At 45.5% G+C, this 21218-nt stretch overlaps 1 protein-coding gene, 1 long non-coding RNA gene and 1 pseudogene across 2 annotated transcripts in view; 1 reads left to right on the top strand and 2 right to left on the bottom strand.

Moving 5' to 3' along the window:
* The window catches only part of LOC135918096 (uncharacterized), a 135625-nt gene that overhangs the window by 33233 nt on the left and 81174 nt on the right, over positions 1 to 21218 (top strand). The window lies entirely within an intron of this gene.
* Positions 4943 to 5637, bottom strand: LOC135917825 (BTB/POZ domain-containing protein 2 pseudogene; annotated as a pseudogene).
* LOC135918064 (cytochrome P450 3A41-like) overlaps positions 10331 to 21218 on the bottom strand; it is a 46972-nt gene continuing 36084 nt past the window's right edge. The window contains exons 11-14 of the mRNA XM_065451731.1: positions 20415 to 20503; positions 14661 to 14798; positions 13789 to 13951; positions 10331 to 10848 (exon numbers count right to left, since the gene is read on the bottom strand). Of these exons, the coding sequence (XP_065307803.1) occupies positions 10747 to 10848; positions 13789 to 13951; positions 14661 to 14798; positions 20415 to 20503 (492 nt within the window). The 3' untranslated portion in view covers positions 10331 to 10746. The remainder of the gene's footprint in view (positions 10849 to 13788; positions 13952 to 14660; positions 14799 to 20414; positions 20504 to 21218) is intronic.

Below are 21218 nucleotides of genomic sequence, written 5' to 3' on the forward strand. Positions count from 1 at the left end.
CGGGGTATGTGTGGCAGGATCCAAGACGATAAACGCATTGCTGGTTTCCAGAATTTTCTCGATGTATCCGATCGTCGTGCCCTTGTTGATGTGCTTGAACTCCTGACTCAAGTTCGTAAGCAACTCTTTCGTTTTTTCTCCATGCAGTCGAGCGATCCGTCTTGCGACAATAATTCCACGGTCCAGTATAGGCGTTGGTCACCCTAAATGACACCTTCTACATCTGCAGATGTTTTGGTGCTGACGGAAAGGGCAATGCTAGAGCGGGGCGGGATGCTGACTAGATTTTCGAGCACGCTCAAGGTGTGGTGACTACGACAGCTCTCCGACGGTATCGGCAGCTTTATCTTCCGACAGCGTTATCGACAACGTTACGTCCATGCCGAGAATGACGTCTGGTGAACACATTTGTAGGATAACGAGTGTGGCAGGAACGGTCTGGTCTTGAACTGTAATTCTTTCGGTGCAGATTCTAGTCGGCATTAGTAGGTGTCCTCCAGTGGTCTAAATTTGAGGGCCTTCCCATGCAGTCTTAACCTTCTTCAACTAGGCGGCGATGGGCCCACTTATGACGGAGTAGTCGGCTCCTGTGTCCACTCAAGCGGTGACTGCGTGGCAGTCGAGAAGCACGTCGAGATCGGTGCTTCTTTGTCTTGTCTTGCAGTTAGGTCTTAGCGTATTATCACGACTGCGTCATGCTGAACTGAAGCAGGAACGCTGCGTCGTCAAGTCATTTTTCGTCGGTGTATTCTTGACTTTATGGTTTCGTCGGGATAGCGGCGTCTCGTTGATATATCGTCGAGATCATCTTCTCGGCGTCTTCGTCCGCAGCGTAGGATCTTCGTCAGTTCGACGAGCAGCAATCGCACCTCCATCGGTTGCTGCCTTTAGTTTTCCGGATATGGGCTCACGGACAGGCCCCGGGCTGGGCTAGTGTATCGACGGCACTACCACGACAAGTAGCGGTCTGGTGACGGCGAACGGGACGGTCGTTGAGGGCTCTACAGTGTGGTAGCGAGATAGTCGACGATGTCACGTGGGCGTTCACCTTGATGAGGGCGCGGTGCGTTGGTGGCGAACCCTCGCAGTCCCATCTCGCGGTAAGGGCATCGGCGGTAGATGTGCCCGGCTTCTCCGCAGTGATAGCAAAGCGGACGTTGGTCGAGGGCGCGCCAAACGTCAGTCTTCCTTGGAATGCTGCGTGGGGCGATGGATTGGCGTTCTGGCGGAGGGGGTAGTAGTGGATGATGGAACTGTGCCGTCAATGGACGCTGCCGTGGTTGCGGAGGGGGAAAGTGACGGCGGGCTACAGCGGCGTACGTCAACGCTCGCGACTGAGGCTGTGGCGATTCAGAGGCTACTCTGTGTTGTTGTTCGAGCTCCTCACATACGACGTCGGCAATCGAAGCCACTTGAGGCTGCGATGACGGGAACAGCTTCTTTAGCTCCTCCCGCAAGACCGCTCGGACAGTCTCGCGCAGGTCGCCGGTGGCCAGTGACGGAACTTTGGCGTAGTTTGTCGAGTGCGTGTGGTGGTTGAATTGCCGGTTCCGCTTTTTCAGTGTCTTCTCGATGCTGATGGCCTCGAGAAGAAACTCGTCGAAGGTCTTCGGTGGGCTTCGTACCATTTCGGCGAAAGTTCTTCCTTCACACCACGCATGAGAAGGCGGACTTTCTTCTCCTCGGACATTTCGGGTCGGCGTGGTGGAATAGGCGGCTCATTTCTTCTGTAAAGATGGCAACATTGTCGTTTGGTAGCTGCAATCGGGTTGCTAGCGTAGCTTCGGCCTTTTTTTTCCACGTGATGCTCGTAAAGGCCCACAGGAAGCCGCTACGGAATAGGTCTCATGTTGTCAATGTCGACTTCCTGTTCTCAAAGCACGTTCTGACGGCGTCGTCTAAGGCGACGTATGCATGGCGCAGCTTGTCGTCGGATCCCCAGTTATTGAAAGTCGGCATTAGTTCGTAGGCCTCCAGCCATGATTCTCGGTCTTCAGTCGCTGATCCATGGAAGGTTGGTGGGTGCTGAGGTTGTTGCAGGAGAATGGGGGACGCTTGGGCAGCCATTGGGGTTGTCTTGGCCACGATCTTTTCAAGTAGATGTCCGTGATTCGTGGGCAGCCGTTGCAGTCGGTGGCTTGCTCGATGATCTGGGACGACGTTGGCTTTGCGGTCCGGGCTTGGTGAATGGCGGAACTACCGTGTTACTGGGCGAATTCACAAGGTAAATATACCTGGTAGCGAAGCTTCCATACAAGCCCACACGTTCAAAATATGGCAGTTCTTCGGTGGTTCATGGGGCTTAGCGCCATCTCTATGTGGATAGAACACTTCCGGAGAATAAAAAAACATTGTGGCGCCATATCCGTTAAAAACAAAACTGACATCATTTTGTTGTCAAAGGCGCGAAATTTGTTTTCGTGGCCTGTCATTAGAGATGTGTATTCAAATACCCCTACATTCGACTTGATGGGCGTTTTGAGCTTTCAGCGCGGAAAGCAATGCAAGAAAAGGTCAGCCGTACGGGTGTCGAAATCGCACCACTGAACAGAACATACTTTCTTTGGAGGCCGACGAAAGCTCTAGGTATAGAGCGCTAGTTCCATCGTGAAACACCAAGCCCGTTGGCCTGCATAGTCGCACGAGAAAAAGTAACCAATTATCTGGCGATCTAACTCATTACTTTTGTCCGAACAGGTTGAGAAACAATGAAGCTACATGCGTCGCCAAATTCAGACAAACGTCGGCAAGCGAAACAGCACAACGTGTGAGGGGGGCGTATTCCAACACTTGAACTTTACGAGCGCCGCATCTTTTTGCACACTGCAACAGCTGCATTGCTTTGCAAGCGATAGCTGCCTCAATGCCCCCTCGTACAATGGGCGCTGTAAAAAGGTATTTCTTGATAATGATAAAATAAAATAGAGTTCTCTTTCTTTACTCGTCACGCATGTATAAATTTGATTAGGAATTTTATTTTCGTTGAATGAGCCTAACTGTGTCTCACTTTAATTAAATACGGTTTTTTTCCCCAGTGTTTGTTCCCTCCAAACAAAGTCGCGCTTCAATCGCTGCTCCCATAACCACCTTTGCTGATGTCGGTGGCAATTTGTTCTGAACCGCTTTTCGCCCGAAGCTTCGCGACCTATTTGGATTGAATTTGGAACTTGCGCCCACAAGAGCAAGTTACACCCAAAGAACAGCAATAGCGGCGAAGAGGATAGGCAGTCGTCGAAATCTGATCAGCGGGTGAAGCGCGTTGGCTTTTATACATCAGTGGTCGAATGTACCGGAGTAATCACCGGGACCATCTATCTATCTATCTATCTATCTATCTATCTATCTATCTATCTATCTATCTATCTATCTATCTATCTATCTATCTATCTATCTATCTATCTATCTATCTATCTGTCTTATATATATATATATATATATATATATATATATATATATATATATATATATATATATATATATATATATATATATATATATATATATATATATATATATATATATATATATATGTGTGTGTGTGTGTGTGTGTGCGTGCGTGCGTGCGTGTGCGCGTGCATGTAAGTTTTGCAAAGTAATTCTGATTGTACAGCTATAAATACCTATGAAGTAGATAGTCTTGCTGCATTTATGCTTATTTTTGTTTTGGTTTCTTGCAAGACAGTCCCATCTCTTTACTTCCATAGGTTCAAGAGGACAACGTCCAAGCGCATATCTGCTTCACATGACTGCAACATGGCAGTAGAGGCTACTTTGCAATTTGAAGTTTGCATTGCCCATGTTTTAAAATCAGTTTGTCTGGAAACAAATAAACTATTTACGCCTGTGGCGAGAGGGCTGCTGGTTTGTTAATGGTTTGATGCTTTCAATGGGGCCCTGAGATGTTTGAGTGAAGTGGAGAAATGCATTTGAAGTTAAAATACGCTATGTTCAGTAATACTTTGCCACAGAAAAAGAGGCAGTTTCACACGAAATGGGAACAATCGATTGCGATAGCGAATACGTAGACAGCTATACGAAGTAAGGATAGTAGTTTTATCAGCCGGATAAACTTGTGAACAATGTATTATTATGTAGATTAACATGCATGGTCTCAGAACGCACAGGCGGACATGAACACATCACATTCAGTGACGGCGGACACTCGCTGTCAAAAGGCTGATGTGAGCAAGTGCGTCAGCAGCAGAGAACGAAGTGACCTTCGTGCTGTCTATCGATTCAACGCAAACATAGCGGCGAAAACGCAGCACACACGAAGGTATGAGGCGTCAAAGCACCTACGCTCAGCGTCCAAAGCAGATCGCTTTGAAGATAGGGCACACGCAGCCGCGCCATGCGCAGTTGCTGCTGGAGTAAAAACCGCCCCCTCCCTCCTCACCACTCGGCGCCATGCGCGCGACGGAAGACGGCGCGTTTCCTCCCTGCTTTTTTCACTGGTACGCGCGAGATTGAGTCGTGATCGTCGGCTCCACACGGGTGCGATCGTGCAATACGGAGTTGCTGCTGAAGTACAACGCCTCCCCCACTCCCTGCCTTCTCCTAGGCTCCTCTCGCGGACGGATAACGGCGCATTTCCTCCCCCCCCCCCCCATTGCGCGCGCGAGTTCTCACAGCAAACATCACATTTTCTGGGTACCACGTTTGGCAAGTGCATTGGCAGAAACAACTGAGCCAGTTACTTTCCACTTGGCTAAACCAGATGAACCTCATCGTAGGTGTGGCAGAGTCGCCCCAACGGCTCTCGAAAGCTGAAAGCTGCCGCCATCTATTCTTTCTCCAACATGCAGCACTCAGTGCTGTCCGGAAATGCGACGGGTGGTTTTGGGTTCACCTAAGTAGTGCTGTAAGGGAAGCGCACCAGAAACAGCGCCCGGCCGTGAGCAGCACGCATGTTTTCCACGTCCTCTGCGCACATACTCCGCCTTCATTGACGTACGGAAGCAGCAAATATTTGCACCTCCTAGATACGGAGCGTGTCTCGCTGAAGCACAGTGCACAGAATTTCCCGGTCAATGTCCACAAAGGCTTCTTCTGCGAGGGCTTCTGTAGTGCACTTGTCGATATTCTAGAGACAGAGCGCTACAAGCTGAGACTCATCAAATAGCCGTGCCTGCGCCAGAAGCAGAAAAACGTTTTCACTACTCAGATCTCCCTGTAGAAAGTCGACCCAGGGCTTCTCCAGAGCAGGCACTGCATACTTCTTTGCAGGGTAGGGGTAGTCATGAGGGTCCCAGCAGCAATCTGTACTTGGTCAGCGAGGAGCTTGAGTAGGGCCAGGAAAGCCGCATGTTCCACTTCGGGAAGCTCCACTCCTTCTGGATTTGTCGCCAGGGTCCCGTTCAACACTACATGAAAGACGGCACTTCCAACAGACAGTACAATTTTTTGAGCGGGCAACTGTTGCTGTTCTGTATTCCGGCCAACCAGGAAACGTAGGTCACTGAGGATTTCATTGTTGAAGAGAAAAAGCAGCAGCTCCTGCACGGCTTTTTTTGAAGCTTGCCAGTTGAATACCACTTGGTCACTGTTTGATGCAATAGGCGCCAGTGAATCATGAAGACGTGCTCGCACAGCGTTGGTTATAAGACAGTGTGAGGCATCGCTGCCTCGGCGATTCATTGGCGGTGAAGTATTTGTAGGGTTCTCAACAGCACGCTGGTCGCAACTGGTCCCAAATGATTTGCTCTGGCCCTTTGGGCTAGCAGCTCGTTGTCTTGTTGCTGGGAGTGCCCTCTCCAATGCCAGTCATAATGCAGGTTTGGTGAGCTGAATACCAATTTCGCGAGATGCATTTTTGTACCTTTAACGGCAGTGGCCACGAACCGTGCCGGGCAGTCAGATCATTTGAACGACGCATGGAGACTCCATTCACCGTGCCTCTGTTACTAGCAAAGTAAATCGGACTAGGACGAACTTTTCTTCAACTGAGAGGTTCCTAAAAAACTGTGAGCTTCCTTTGTAGCTTCATGCTGCAATTCGGGTGGATTTCAGTTTTTGCGGTTATACTTGCCGGTACCTGCTGCTTCGGAATTCTTTAAGAAAGAGGCTCGCACAGTGGCTATAGAAATTGAATCAGTGAAAGCATTCTATAGAAAAAATGAAAGAAAAACTTTTCTTAAGAGTCTGTGTAGCCTTTACACGATGGAATGCAAAATTCCAGGCACTTACACCGACGACATAGAAGATATTAAATGTGAGTTACAAAAGTATGACGTCCTGCTCTACACAGATGAGCCAGTTCCACCTCAAAACTGGCGCGCACTGCACCCTGAGCAGCCTAAATGTATGACCGACATCATGCTATTTTCAAAATAAATCCGGAAATATACTCCAGCGATAATCTTGTAAAATGTAATAATGAATTAATTTCACAGTTCGAAAGTTACAAGTGTTTTAGTGCCCATCCCAAAAGTCAATGCGGAAAAGCCGTAGACAGTTTTGCGCTTCTTCTAAAACCTTTACAGGATTATGAGTGTACATGCGTCAGTGGTGCTCTTACGATCGAAGGAAAATGCGGACGCCTAACCATGTCTTATGAGTTGTGAATCATAAAGTAGTAATTTCCAATTGAACGCCGCGGAGCGGTCCTTCCAGGTATTAACTTCTCGCGAGCAAGCGAGTGGGTTGAGATGCTTGGCCAACGCATCCTATAGACAGCACAAGGCCAGTGCACTTCAATCCGTGACATCATTCTTCCTTGTCCGATTGCCAGATAATCTAATTGGGACGCATCCGAATAAATCGCCTCGATTTTGACGTCACCACTTTCGTCATGCCGGGCATGGCAATGAAAATTTCGGTCCAAGTAGCATAAAGCAGAGTGCACAGGCCAGTTATATAGGAGGCGCTGGTTTAGTCTAATGGGCAAGAGACTCGCCTTCTGAATGTAGCGTCGTAGATTCGAAACTAACAGCCGCCAGCGCCTATCTTCGCAGTTTATTTAGTGTTTTTAAACATTAAGTTCTTTGCAGCGATTACTGAGGCGAAGTTACAACGCAAACAAGAGATTGCGCAGCGAATGGACGATAACACATGTTTCCGAGAGCAAGGATGAGGTGGCCTCGCGGCGATGCCCCCTCCCGTCACGCAACAGGTGTCGGGGCAGCAGGTGCTCCATCTCGCCCGCTCTGCTCTGTCGAGACAGGCACGTGACGTGGCATCGCAGCCAATGGGAATTTAAGTGTGATTTCGCTGCTACAGACGCCGGATTTTTCACTCAAAGGGCCATTTACTGCTTTCGCATCAAATCTGAGTTAACTATTATTAACGTGCCTTTGTTGAAAACACCCGGCGCCGATGGACTTGCAAATTAAGGTTACAAAGCTTTTAAAGAGATTACCAGTCCCATATTATTGGATATTCTCATTAAAAATTTAGAGGAGGATGCCCTTCTGCAGTCTTTTTGCAAAAACCTTACGTAATAACTACGAAAGTTCAGACAAGGACAAACTGCGTTGCCATGAAAGCTACAGAGCAGTCGCATTGTCAAACGTTGATTACAGAATTTTCGCGATCGTTTTATCTAATAGATAACTATTTGTGATGTGAATTTTCATTGGTTCCCATCAAACGTGAGGAATTAGGGGCCGATCTATTCAAACCAACATGCATATAGCGTGTACGTTTTATTCAGTCATGTTACAGTACCACTGAGAAGGTTGCAATGCTTCAGGTAACCTTGCTAAGGCTTTTGATAGTATCAGTCATTCCCATTTATTTCCGAAGCTAACGTTGGCTTCGCTGTGCTTAAAAACGTTAGGCTTTGCTACACCCATTGTTCTACGCCCTTAGGTATTAATGATCGTCTCTCTGAAGCCATTTCTATTTGCTCTTCTGTAAAAAAACGGTGTCAGATGTCGCCATTGCTCATCGCCCTTTATCTGGAACCACTATGCCTAACGTAATTCAGTCGAGTTGCATCCATGGCTTTAATAAACTGGATAATGAGGTAAAAGTGTTAGTTTACGCCGTTGATCTAGCGTTCTTCTGCACGGATAAGCTCAGTGTTAAAAATATTGCATCTAATAGACAAATTTAGCATCGTATCAGGAGCTCGAATGAAGTTTAAGCCTACGGTTTGGCTCCTGGTGTTATAAGCCAGAACAGTTTGCAGGCATTAACTGAACTGACGGCCGCCAAAGTACCTTAGCGTGCCGCTGGATGCATACAACGGCGCAGTACGGGAATTAACAGGTTTCGACCCTGGAGAGCTACGCTGAGAGGATCATTGCACACCGACTTTCTATTTCCGAAAGAGCTTAAGCCTGCAATAAGTTTTTGAAAACAAACATTTACTACGCATTGCAAGTTATTTCTGCAATGTTTTCGTTGAATTTTTCAACTTTCTGATTTGTATACAACTTTTCAGCTCATGAGGCGAGAAAATATTTTTTAGGCCTGTCAGTGGGTTGTCTCAGTTAGTGTCCCAGTTAGGCCCGTTAGTGAGTTGTCCTGGGTTTGACGATAAATTTTTCACTCTCAAAATAGTGTGGATGGGCTGGGCTTAGTGCATCCTAGCGTGCGGCAAATATTATCTCGTTTGCTATTTTTCGCGATACTTCGCATTTTATGAGTGGGTCATTCATGCAAGTAACATTTGTTAATGCCTTATCTGATTTAGATCTTTCTTCAAAATTTTCTTCGCGTTTATGCTTGTGGGAGTTAATGCAAGAAGTTTACTTGACGGTTCGTTTCTTGACAGTTCGGTTTTCAAGCTAGTGCTTGTACTCAGTGTCGCTTAAAACGTCATAGAAAGATTTACTCACTATGCTATTCCACCTACTTTTTACCTATCGCTATACATTGAATTGCCGGACCATAATGTACTAACGCCAGTTCATGAAATGTAATTTTTGTATTTCGTGGACATTCGCAGCAAGCTGAAAAATACTAATACTTAATGGATAGAAAGTCAGAAACAGTCTAATCAGACGTTTTGCAAAGCTCTCTACAACTTTCTAATGGTAATTTTTGGCCTAACGTCGTTACTTCAGAGGTTTGTTAATTAATTTTGACGAATTATCTAATTAAGCAAACTACAAGAGATAGCGTGACACACTGCATTCAAAAATGAGCAACATGTGTCGTGTCGTCTTGGAGTGCATCGGCGTATTTTGAAACTTTTGCTAAAGTTAGGTGAAACACCGTGTATATAAGTGGCCTGCCACAGCATGTCGATCGTAAAATACATATATTCGCCGATGACGGCGTATTCTATCGTACTATTACTAATATTTCTGGTCAAATTACCCTACAAAAGGACCTCAACCAGGTGTAGAAATGGTGTGACCACTGGTTAATGATGTAAACTCGTGTCCTTTACTCGCCAACTAACCCCCTACAATTTTTCCAATGAAGTTACAAACTCTTCCATAGAACACGTCCAATTGTATAAATATGTTTGAATCACCTCCTGCAGCGATCTTTCTTGGCGCGAACTCATAACTTATATCGTATCATCCACTAACAGGTCCCTAAGATTCATGAAGCATCCCATTCGTCGTGCACCCCAACAGGTGTAACTTCGGGCATACAAAATACTTTGAACAAAACTTGAGTACGCCAGTCCAATAGGGAATCCACCTCAGAGATACCTAACGAATGCACTCGAATCAACCCAAAGCCATGCCATCCTTTCGTTCATCATGCATACTCATACTCCATCAGCGTTTCATTTCTGAAAACAATTTCCAGCCTCGAAAGTTTAGAATTTCGTCGCTGCATCACCAGGCTTTGCTTGCTGCACAAGATATTTCACAGTTCACTAAATTGGGCGCCTTATATTGTGCATCGCACCCACATGTCCCAATGCACTGCGCATCCATTTCAGATTACTCGGATTTCTTATCGCTGTGCAACTTTTCAGGATCCTTCTTCCCACGAGCAGTTGCCGACTGTAATGCCGTTCCTCACGAAGTCACATGCGCATCTCCTTTTTTTGATGCCGTGACCACTCATATCCCAAGGCAACAACTACTACTGTTTCTTTGTCTGTCAAATATATAACCCCAGTCCTTCTGTAATATTTCCGTAAGTACCCTTTGAAAGGGGTCTTTAAGGAAAATAAAGTGAAGCCGTGAAGTAAGAATCGATCATAATTGATAATAAAAGCACATTTGAAGAAACCTACAAGGGTGCTATCAGAGTGGCTGAGATCTGATACCGTATCGAAAAATCAATTATTAAGCAAGAACACTGTGATAACAGGAAAGGTGGACACGTACCCAAAAGCCAGGCATAATGCTATTTCGTCTGGGTGCCCCTGCAGATGTTCTGATTTCGGAGAAAATACACATTTGTGTGATATAATTTATTATATTTTCATATAAGATCAGCATACAACATCAGAAATGCCAGATGCATTGAAAACTGAACAATTGTGAATATTTAAAAGTATAACATCCAAAGATGTCATTGGAATACGTTCAGTCAGTGAGAACAAACTGCGAACGGCGTGCATCAATTTGTCACGGGAAATTGTAAAGTACACGCAAGATAGAATCAGTTTGGACTAGCTGAAAGCAAGTAGTCACAAAATGCATTTCTTAGCAGCAAAACATAAGTGCCAACAATGTCGACACACTTCAAACGAGTCAAATGTTTTGTGTCCTCTCCTGTGCAAGAGGAAGAACCATTGTTTCCGAATTGAACTTCGATTGCATGCGTACATTTCTTTTCTCAGAGTCAAAGTGGTTCTGTCGCAGCTTACGTGAAATGAATCTTACATTATTAACAAGCATCGTTAGCAGATTTCTGGCGAGGCACTGCCCGAAGATACAATCCCCCGTCGAAGAAGGGAATAAGTTGTCCCGCCTTGAACTTTGGTGGCACCTGTTAATTGCAAGAAAACACGAAAGTTTGAGCAGTCAACCAAGCGAATTTCACTTTAAGTCAGAGTTCTTGACGAGTAAGAAAGTTCTTATAAGACTAGGAGCCATTTATAAGCGCCAAGGTTTGAGACGGCAATGAAAACTTCATTGTGTGCCTGAAACTTCAATGAAACTTCATTGTGTGGCAACTTTAATGTTCCAATTTTTTCTACGGCCCTTCAAGAAACTAACCAAATAATTTGTTTGATTTACAGTCCTCATTGCGTTTTTGAAACTTTTTTAAACATCAGGCCTGCACCCGGATTTCCATATTAACACACAGTAGACTACTAATAACGCTAACCCCGTTGAAAAACATTTCTGTATATGACAGAAATGTTGGAACAATGGGGTGTACGTAGCTTCGCGTAAACAAATGGAAAAAATCGCTAAAGATGCACCACTAGTTCGGCAAAACCAAATTTTGGTAGCCGTCACTAAGGAATGCTACCGGGTTTCACGGGAGTCCTGCATTGGCGGACATGTAGCGCTGTAAATTAACAGCTGGCAGCACACGACGCCAATGCTTTCTTGAAACGTATAAACAGCAACGCCAACGCAAACTACGATGCGGAAAAATAGAGGTCTGACACCTGGATCAGTAATTGAGAGTGCTCTCGGTGTGCGTCTGCAGGTTGATACTGAGATGTGGCACAACCCAGATGCCATGAAAATCCCGATCTGCACATGACGCAGATGGAAATGTCCCAAATACGTTTCAGTGCGTTTTTTTTCAACATGTGGCCGCAATAATTTTTTGCAAGCAGGGTTTAATGACAGCCTTTATGACAGTGCACATGTTTGCACAGATCCGGTAGGCAACAATTACGCAGTACCTAAGAGCGCATAAAGAAACATTTTCTAATAATGAAATAGAAGAAATGCTTCTTGATACATCTGGCATGAGATATTATTGCTTTTAATGTTCTTTCGTTCAATACGTTGGGTCGTGCATAATTGGGTGCGACAAAAATAGCAACTTTCGAGTTTTGTAGATCCCGTCTGCTGAAGCTAACTTCTGATGTAATGAACATTCTTTCACGCTTCCATTAAGTCCTGTATACATGACAGCTTCGGAAGGAGGATAAACTATGTTTTTGCGATTCAGATTTAGAGCTGCTCTACCAAGCAGTCAAGTGCATTTGTATGCACTAATTCAACTTATAAAATACTAATAGGATCAGAAATGCTACCCTGAAGTTATCTTCTTTTGTTATGGTGCATGGTCGCAGTAGTCATATGAACGTGCTATGCATTTACGGTCTGATAAAGAACACCAGGTCTTCAAAAAACTTTTACGACACCCTTAACTACAGTGTGTCTCATAAACAATTGTGTTTTTTTCGCGTGACAGCTAATGTTTTGAATTACCTAGCACTTAGTAGGCTGTCCTGGCAAGGTGGGGAGGTTGTCAGTTCATGGTCGTTTATGGTTGAATCAGGACACTGGCTGTTGCTAGGTATGTTCCTGATATATACATATATATTCTTGCTCGATCCTCTAACATTAGACCTTCTTTTTCTAACATTCATATTTTCTTTGTCGTAAAGACTGCGCACACATGAAGCGCCTAACACGCCAAGCATCTCAAGAGTTGGCTTGCAGTAGGAAAATTCATAAGAGAGTTTTATATACATTTTCAGGCATTAGATCAAGGGCTCATGCCAAGATCAAGGGCTCATGTCTGAAAACAGAATAAAACACCCCTAAGAATTTCCCTCGTGCAAGGCAGCGCTTGAGACGCTTCATCCATTAAGCGCGTCGCATCGCAACAAAGCAGCTGACGTTAAAGAGAAAAAAATATGATAGTTTCACTATATTGGCCAAGCAATTAGAGTGATAGGATTATGTTAGAATATTACACGAAATTCATGACTCATAGCTGGAGTGGCAGTATGAATTGAAGTAAAAGTGAGCTAAGTAAAAACTTGCTGTTGTGCTAGAGGTCCTCTGTTTAAATCCTGTCATCGGACATTTCATTTCAGTTAATTATTAAAGCCACCGTCTTTCTTATTGACTTTGGTTTCAAGTGTCCTTCCTGGCCCGTTGCCGGAGGCAGCGCACAGCTGCGCCAATAAAATTACATGATTTTTAGGTTTGAGCTCTGTGACTGTTTCGCGCTTAAAATATTTGAGTGCGTCGGAGATTTGTTTATTCACATTTATTTGGGGACTGTCATTCTCAAAATTCAGATGATTACCTCTGTCAGGAATGTAAAACTTTGTATGGGAAACTTTAGTGACAGAGTGGCGTGGCTATGATGGCATATATTCACTCGGAGTGTTCATAAAATATCTATCGAATTAAAAAGTTACGAGAACCATTTAACCGCTGGCTTCTTGGTCGACACCCCGTATTGGGTAGATAGAGAGCAAGCAAGCCTTTGTGCCCGAAAATAGCTGCGCTTCTCTCATCATACTGTTGCACTGTGGCGCGATTGTACAAGATCACGCACGTCATGCCTTGGGATTCAACATGTTTTAGCGATGATTAAGCGCAACCCTCGTTTTACAATATTTATCTTGTTTACTATTGGACGTGTTCGTCACTAAAATATGCAGGGAATGTTTTTTCGTAGTTCGCTTGGCATTCGTTACAAACATATCAACCCAAGCTTGATTCTGCCGTATTTTTATGCATTAGAATTAAGAGTGTCAAAGTGTAAAAAAGTGTATGTGCGTGTGTGTATTAATATGAAGGTGGCCTTCTGCGGATCACCCTTAGTTGCACTTCGCTTCCCGAAGAAGCTGGATGTGTGTCGAGTGAACTTCTGAACAAGATTATGAGATATAAAAAACACGGTTACAGTGATGGACCAAACAGGTGCGACATATTGCTAACGCATTTCCCTCTCATTTAATGCTGAATCTCGGCTGAATTTTTCGTCAAATATGATACTTACCGATGTTTCTGGGCAAACCTCAAACTTAACCTGCTGAAGCAGACAAGCTAGAGTTGTCTTCGCTTGGACCAAGCCAAGACGCTTGCCGATGCAATTACGTGGTCCGGCCCCAAACGGCAGATACGTGAAAGGCCTCAAGGCATCCTTGTTTTCTGGCATGAACCTAGTGAAAGGTGTAGAGTAGAATGAGTAGAGGAGTTCAATTGCAGTTACACCGGGAAAAAGCACTGTGCGCCATACAAGCATGGTGGTGATTAAGAACACCGGCACCACTGAGCAGTCTGACAACGAACTATGAAACAACAAAAAGCATAGAAAAGCAAAAACTTCGTTTGAGCTTACTTTGTCTCTTATCTTGTCGGTAAAATTCAGGGGGCAAAAATGAACTTAGCACTTGTGGTTACTACCGAATGAGCTATGCGTGAAGCATGCATTAGCTGTCAAGCGGAGTCTTTCATCACCATGCTTCGCAATTAATTTTAGTTTTGTCGAGCTATGAGAATCAGTACGGCCACTAATTGCCAATATTTACACGTAGGTAACACTAGCGAGTAGTACGTAGGTAACACTAGCCAGAAGTAAAACGAATCATACGAGTTGCCCGTACTAGCTCGTTGTAACACCGTCGTCTCATTGACTCACTACATTGCTTCGTTAAACCCCTTTTTATTTTCGCATGTTGGAGACATAAGAATTTGACAGCCACGGGCACTTCTACGTAACATATCACGCAATGTGGGCACCTTTAATTCTTATTTACGTCGGTGTGCATTGAGCTTTGCAATCTTGATGGAAGGTTGGGACCAAGCAGATTGGGGACTTTAAGATCTAAGCATTCGTATTGTTTGCCTTTCCTTAAATTCACAACACACCTCTCTGGATTGAACTTCTCCGGTTCAGGAAAATATTCCGGATCATGGTGGATTCCGGCCATGGGAATGTCGACGCACATGCCCGGCTTGAAGTGGATTCCAGCCACCGTAGTTTCCTCTGTACAAAGCCTCATATTTCTGCAATGCCCAGACATAAAAATACCGCAACAGATCACTATGGACCTATTTGTCATTATTGCCAAACGTTTTCTCAGACTACCTGAACACAATTTCCGCTGGGAGATGCTGTTTTATTGTACGGAGAGGCAGGTGTAGAAGAGACGTGCACAAAAGGAACGAAAAAGACATCACTAACGTAGGCCATTTTCGCGAAACAGTAATTGCCACCATTAAATGATGTGTACCTCGTATTTCACGCAAGTTTGTTTGATATAATTGTTCAACTACATGCATTTTTCTTTTGATTGTATAACAACATTCGGTAACAACTAACCTAAAGCTTTCAGTTCTGATGTAGGCAATTGTCCAACTGGTCCAGTACTCTGCACATCACTTGTCTCTGGGCGCTGTATTGCGGGCAGACACAAATAATGTGTGTGAGCGTCTCTTCGCTATTGCATGTGTCGCACATGGGGCTGTTGGCCATTCCAATAAGGAAAGCATATGAGTTAGTAAAGGCAAAGCCTAGCCATAGACGGCACAGCATCGTCTGTTCATGTCGTGGTAACCCAGGTGGGAGGTGCATACGTAGGTCCAGAGACAATGAACGCAAACGACACATGGTGTAAACGGTCGAGTCCCACAGCGGCAAAGTACAATCACGGGACGTCAATCGCAGCCCAGCCGCAGCGTCTATTCGCGAAAGCGGAATGAAGACTCGTCGACCTCTTTCATGCGCAGATTGGGCAGCTTTGTCGGCGTGGTCGTTCCCATTGATGTTACAATGTCCTGGAAGCCATTGAAAGATTATGTTGTGTCCATTGTCATGGCTGTGATTATAATTGTGTCGAATTTCTGAGGCCAGTTGTTCATTGGGTCCGTGGTGCATTGAGCTTTGTATGCACTGAAGGGCGGCCTTCGAATCACTAAAGATAGTCCATTGTTGCGGTGGTTCCTACTCAGTGAAATCAAGTGCAGCACGGAGTGCCGCGAGTTTTTCACCGGTCGATGCACATGAACACATGAACTTTTTGATTAGATTATTTTATTCTGATTTTGCGGGGATGAAGACTGCAGCAGCAGAGCTGTTGAGTTTCACCGAACCATCTGTGTGTGTAGACATGCTGGCGGAATCTGTGACGTTGTGAATGTGTTTCAAAGTTGCTTGTTTCAAAGATTGCAAAGGCACTCCGGCTTTGTTTCTGATGCCTGGAAATTGTCAACTGCACTTGCGGCCGGTGCAGACACCACAACAGGTCTCATAATCATGTAGCCGGCGTAAATTGTGATGGCAAGTAGGACTGATGTCTTACAATACTTTTGGCAAAAGTTGAATGTGGCCTTTTTGTTGGCAGGCAAACAATATGGTGGGAGGGAATCCGAGTCAGCTGTTGGATGTGTGCTCTCAGGACATCCGTATCGCTGTAGACTGTCAAAGGAACGACTCTGGCAATGGCCAATGTCGCAATCGATGATGTAGTTTTGGGGGACCTAGTCAAGTTCTGAGTGCTTGTGCTTGCCGAATGTAGAGTTTGTGGATATTTGTAATTCAAGCAGAGGTAAGCTGGTGTAATTCAAGTACAGGTAAGCTGTACCGCAGGAAGCCCGAAAACAGTGCTTTATACAGTTGCAACATTGATGGTACTGTTGCGCCCCAGGACTTCCCGCCGAGGAATGCAAGAAGGTCCAGAATGGCGGCCAAACGCTTTGTCATCTAGGAGACGTGAGGGCTCCAAGACAAGTCACTATCAATGCTCACGCCAAGAAATCGGTGCGTTCGTCTATATGGTATAATTTGGTCATTATTCCGCAAAGCATACGGGACCATCACTTTGCGAGTAAAATCAACGAGTGCACATTTCTCCGCTGAAAGCTCCAGGCCTTGCCTTCTTGGATATGTTGACACAGCCGTTGAAGCTTTCTAAAGTCGCGCGCGGACTTGTACACGTGCCACTCCTGAAGCCCATATGCAAATGTCGTCTGCATATACTGAGAGCGGAACGGTTTGCGGTAACGTATCAACGAGACCAATGAGCACCAGGTTAAGCCCTCCATGAAGGACGCTGAGAAGTCGACGTAGCCAAAGATTACTGCGCAGGCATCACGAGTCCGGCGTTCAGGTATTCACCTTGCGTACCTATTGCTATTGTCACCCCTTGCTCCCGAGATCCTCGCATGGACGCGCCTTTCTCCATCGAAGAACGGGAGGCCGCACTTGCTGGGTGCAGGCGATCGTCGTCACCAGGACCCGATGGCATCCCATACTCTGCGCTTGGAAACCTTGGTGAAGAGGCCAGAGATGCACTTCTTGGCCTATACAACGCATCATGGCGTGACGGCCTGAACCCCAGTCAGTCCAGTCCCTTGTTCCACTCCTCATGGCTGGCAAATCTCCATTGGGATTGTCATCTTACCGTCCAATGGCACTGGCCAGCTGTGTCGGCAAGGGCGATGGAGAGAATGATCATGACATGGTTGGAATGGTACTTGGAATTTTATGACGTCTATTCAGAGGTAATAGCTGGTTTTCGACGCGGACGCTCGTCAATAGATGGCCTTATCGACCTTGTTACATACGTACAACACCAGAAACGTCTGAAACGAATCACTGCGGCCTTATTCCTTGCTCTTAAAGGTGCGTACGTAGACGTCGGGAAGAGGGTAGGTATTCTGGTTAACGTTATTATTTAGCCTGCGATATATTATTTCGCCAAGTCGTACTCAGCCATCCTTTTGGTTACGAGCGCGACCAAAGAGGTTGTTGTAAGCATAAATTATGTTGTGGACCGGCGAACGAGAAATTAGATCTTCATTCAATTATATTTGATTACGAGGAAGAATCAAGGCAGAGGTTGCGACGTTTGATAGGGGAACTGCCAGTTTCAAGATGGTGCTCAACCACAGATATCCAGCCTTAGGCGTGGAAGTAGACGTCGAAGTGGCTAATGCTTCAGCATTGAAGATAACAAAGCTCTGACGCTGGTAGAAGTCCCATTAGAGATGCTCGTAGCCTGAAAAGGTGACAAAGTGTCGAAGCACGGAGGCGGGGTTGAAATCATCTCCAGCTCCTGGAGATGTGAAAACACTGTTATCTTCAGCAAGAACGTTTGTTCCCAACCGCAGCAGCAGAGGCTAATTTAGTGGGTTCAAGACGATAATAACACGACTGTGAGAAGTACGGCTCAGGCTGCAAGAAATGTCCACGAGGAATGGATCGCGTGGGTTAAGCAACAACCACGGAAACTCCGTCGACAATGCCGTTAGAAGCGCATGATTATATTGCGCTTAGTGTTACACTGACGAATACAAGGAAGAAAACACGGACGTACGTGGCGCATACGAAGCATGGGTGAGATGCTGCTGCGAAGCACAATGGGACGGAAATTTTCTGATTTCTTTAGACTATACTTGGATAGATATGAAGTCAAGAAGGGTGTGGTGCCGGGGATATGAAGCCTGCAGTCGCAACATTATATTTGAGGCAGAATGAGTGGAAGATACGACGTGGGATAATTGACGAATGGCTGTGGCGAAGATGCTGAGCTCGGTGTAGTAGCGGATGCCGTCATTGAAAGCACTAGCAGCACACTGTCCGATTTGAAATATTAGAGCCCTATTCACGCCGTGAAGCACATGTCCGAACCCGGGCATGATAAACTTTGCACCCTTCACTGCAAATCGCAGGCACGGCGATGCCTGGGCCGATTGGTTCATCTGCTGGGGCATCTGCGACACACATGGAAAGAGAATTGGCCGGGTAGATGGTGGATTTTCCCGATCGACGGTAAATTGCTGGACTGCGTGGTGGTGCGATGGGGTGACGAAGAACTGCGGTAAGGTGAAAGAGCGCGACGTATCGAAGTGCACAAATGAAGTGTCCCATCTACTGCATGGAGTAACTGCAGGCTGAATGAGGAGGGAAATGGTACCAGCTACAGCGCCAGGACCATGAGCATAATCTCATCCTTCGTACTGTCGACGCCTGGGACAGAATTGTAAGATGTATGCACGAAGGCCTTGCTGACTAGGCTGTATCCACGCTGTGGGTGGTAGGGACGCTAATTATGTTCCTGAAGTTTCCCGCGAACGGTATCGGGAATCATCGCTTGGAGATCAGCATCATACACCCGAATTCTAGACTTACAGGCGCCACGTTGAGTCGAACAGCTTGTATTTTTCCCTGGCCTTGAAACGAGGAGCTCCTATCGCAACCAGTTTTATAGGAGTTGTAACAACAAGCGCGTTAAAGGAAATGTATTCAATGGACCTCAAGATAAGAAGGATGCGTTCTACCTCCATCAAGCTGTTGTTGTCTCAGCAAAATAGGTCAAGCAGGTCTTCGGTGTGTGGCAAAAAAGACTCGCCCGAAAGTTAAACACGAGTTTTCGACTTATTAATGAGCTCAAATCGGCCAGAGGCTGTAGAGAGCATTTGGCTAAAATACTAAGTAAAGGCAGGTGAGCTCATCAAGTCAGGCAGACTCGTCGTTAAGAAACCACAGCCGCGCTACGCCAGTGAGAGAGAAAGTGACATCTTGTATTTCCTGGGGCTCGTTCGACTGAATGAAGGCACTTAAGCACTTGCTCGGTTTCAGCCATAGAGCCATTCATCCATGATGTGGCCATGAAGGATGGCAAAACATTGCATATCATTGTGAGGATGGGTGATGGGCAGCAGGTTGCGTTGGCAACTTTTGCGGCGCGTTCGCATGTCCATAAAATCAGGTCTGTAGTTGAAGGGCGCAACCGGCGATTGGAAGGGAGCTCCAACGAGAAGAGCGTAAGAGAACTGCAGAATTAAGGAGCATTTCCACCACTTTTGTCACGTAGGCCGAGCCAGCCATTTATTTGAGCCGGAGGAAAAGTTTGAGCTATTCATGATTATCTACAATGATAGGTTCAAAAGCTTACAAAGCACTTACAAGGCAGCACATATCTGCCTAATGCGATAATATTATTGTGGGATTACATCCACTTTGGAGTTAATCTATCACCTAACATGAAATGGGGGCCGGTACGGAAATCATTTAGATTCAAAGTTCGATTCAAGCTAAAAGGGAAATCGAGAATATGGCCCGTGATGCACATGCCAGACATTTGAAAGAACGACTCTCGCGCGACAGAAGCATGTGTATGATTGTAGCTTACTGACTAGAGCATTAGAAAGCTGTGCTGAAATTCATTGGTTCGATCACACTATCGGTCACATATTTCTTTCTAGCATTATAGGTGGACTTGACTCACTTTCGAGGTGTGTTGAGCGTACGCAAGCACAACACATTGTGTACAGCATCGCAAGTTTGTGATCGACACAAGGTATTAAAACGTTACTTTGATAAACGAATGTGGGCAAAGTCCCCTGTGATGCAGAGGCGCGCCGCTGTCGAGACGGCACAATCATCACAATCTAAGCATGCATGTATTTCAATACTTAGAGCGAATAGCTAAGGTTTCGCCTATACTTAGTAAATTAGCCAGTTTTCCTCTGAGCGACCTTTGTTGTGCTATGTCGGGAGCTCTTATACTTGGCACACATTACCATAATTACGTGCTATCTTCATGCGTTGTTTTGTGCAGAGAGCTATCAAATGAAACTGACAGACACGGTATAGCATCGCGTTATCATGGCGCTTACATTGAATCGGGAGTGCAAAGCCTCATTGCCTCCTTGAAGCAAGCATCGAAATACGGCATCTCCTGCAGAGCATCGTACGTGAGTTCCCCCTGAAAGAGAAAAAAAAGAAGTATGTTAGTCGTTACTCTCTAAGTTCCAAAGTCAGCAGATTTAAGGCAGCGAGAGCAGGCGCTTTTCGCCTGCTGTCCGTATGTTGCATTTTCTGAGCTTTGTAAGCATTCTAACCGGAATCCATTGCCCGAAGGTATTTGAGGGTGCTTGTAGTTCTAGTCATCATAATGGACCCCAAAGGTATAAGCGCGTAGGCATGAAAAGTTACGAGCTCCCTCTTTGAAACTTCTGAAATGCCAGAAACAAATGATCTTCTCCCGAATTTGGGAACGCGTGCAGTCAAGATAACCCTCAAAAAGAGAAAAGCAAAATATGATTATGATAGGCTGATACTTGTAGGGCAGTCAGACAATGACAATAAAGAGCGCAAGAAAATATACAGTTAGAATGATGAATGTGGCATCACAATGCTGTAGTGGGCGAAGGCTTTGGTGGGTTAGACTCCATTTTGAACCATTTGAATTTTTAAACACGCACCCTCATCCATGAACGCGAACATTTTGGCATTTCAACTTATAAGAATGCGGCGGTGAAGGTCTAGATACGAACCAACATTTGTTTGGTGGCAAAGCGTCGGAGCCATGAGGCAACGCGCAACTATTAACGGCGTTATTCATACAGAAGACGAAGATGTTTCGCCGAGCTCCTCACTCGAGTCAAGACTGTCAAGTTACGCACGCAAAAGTGCACTAC

This window comes from Dermacentor albipictus, chromosome 2 (genome assembly GCF_038994185.2).
Source record: "Dermacentor albipictus isolate Rhodes 1998 colony chromosome 2, USDA_Dalb.pri_finalv2, whole genome shotgun sequence".
NCBI classification, from domain to species: Eukaryota; Metazoa; Arthropoda; class Arachnida; order Ixodida; family Ixodidae; genus Dermacentor; species Dermacentor albipictus.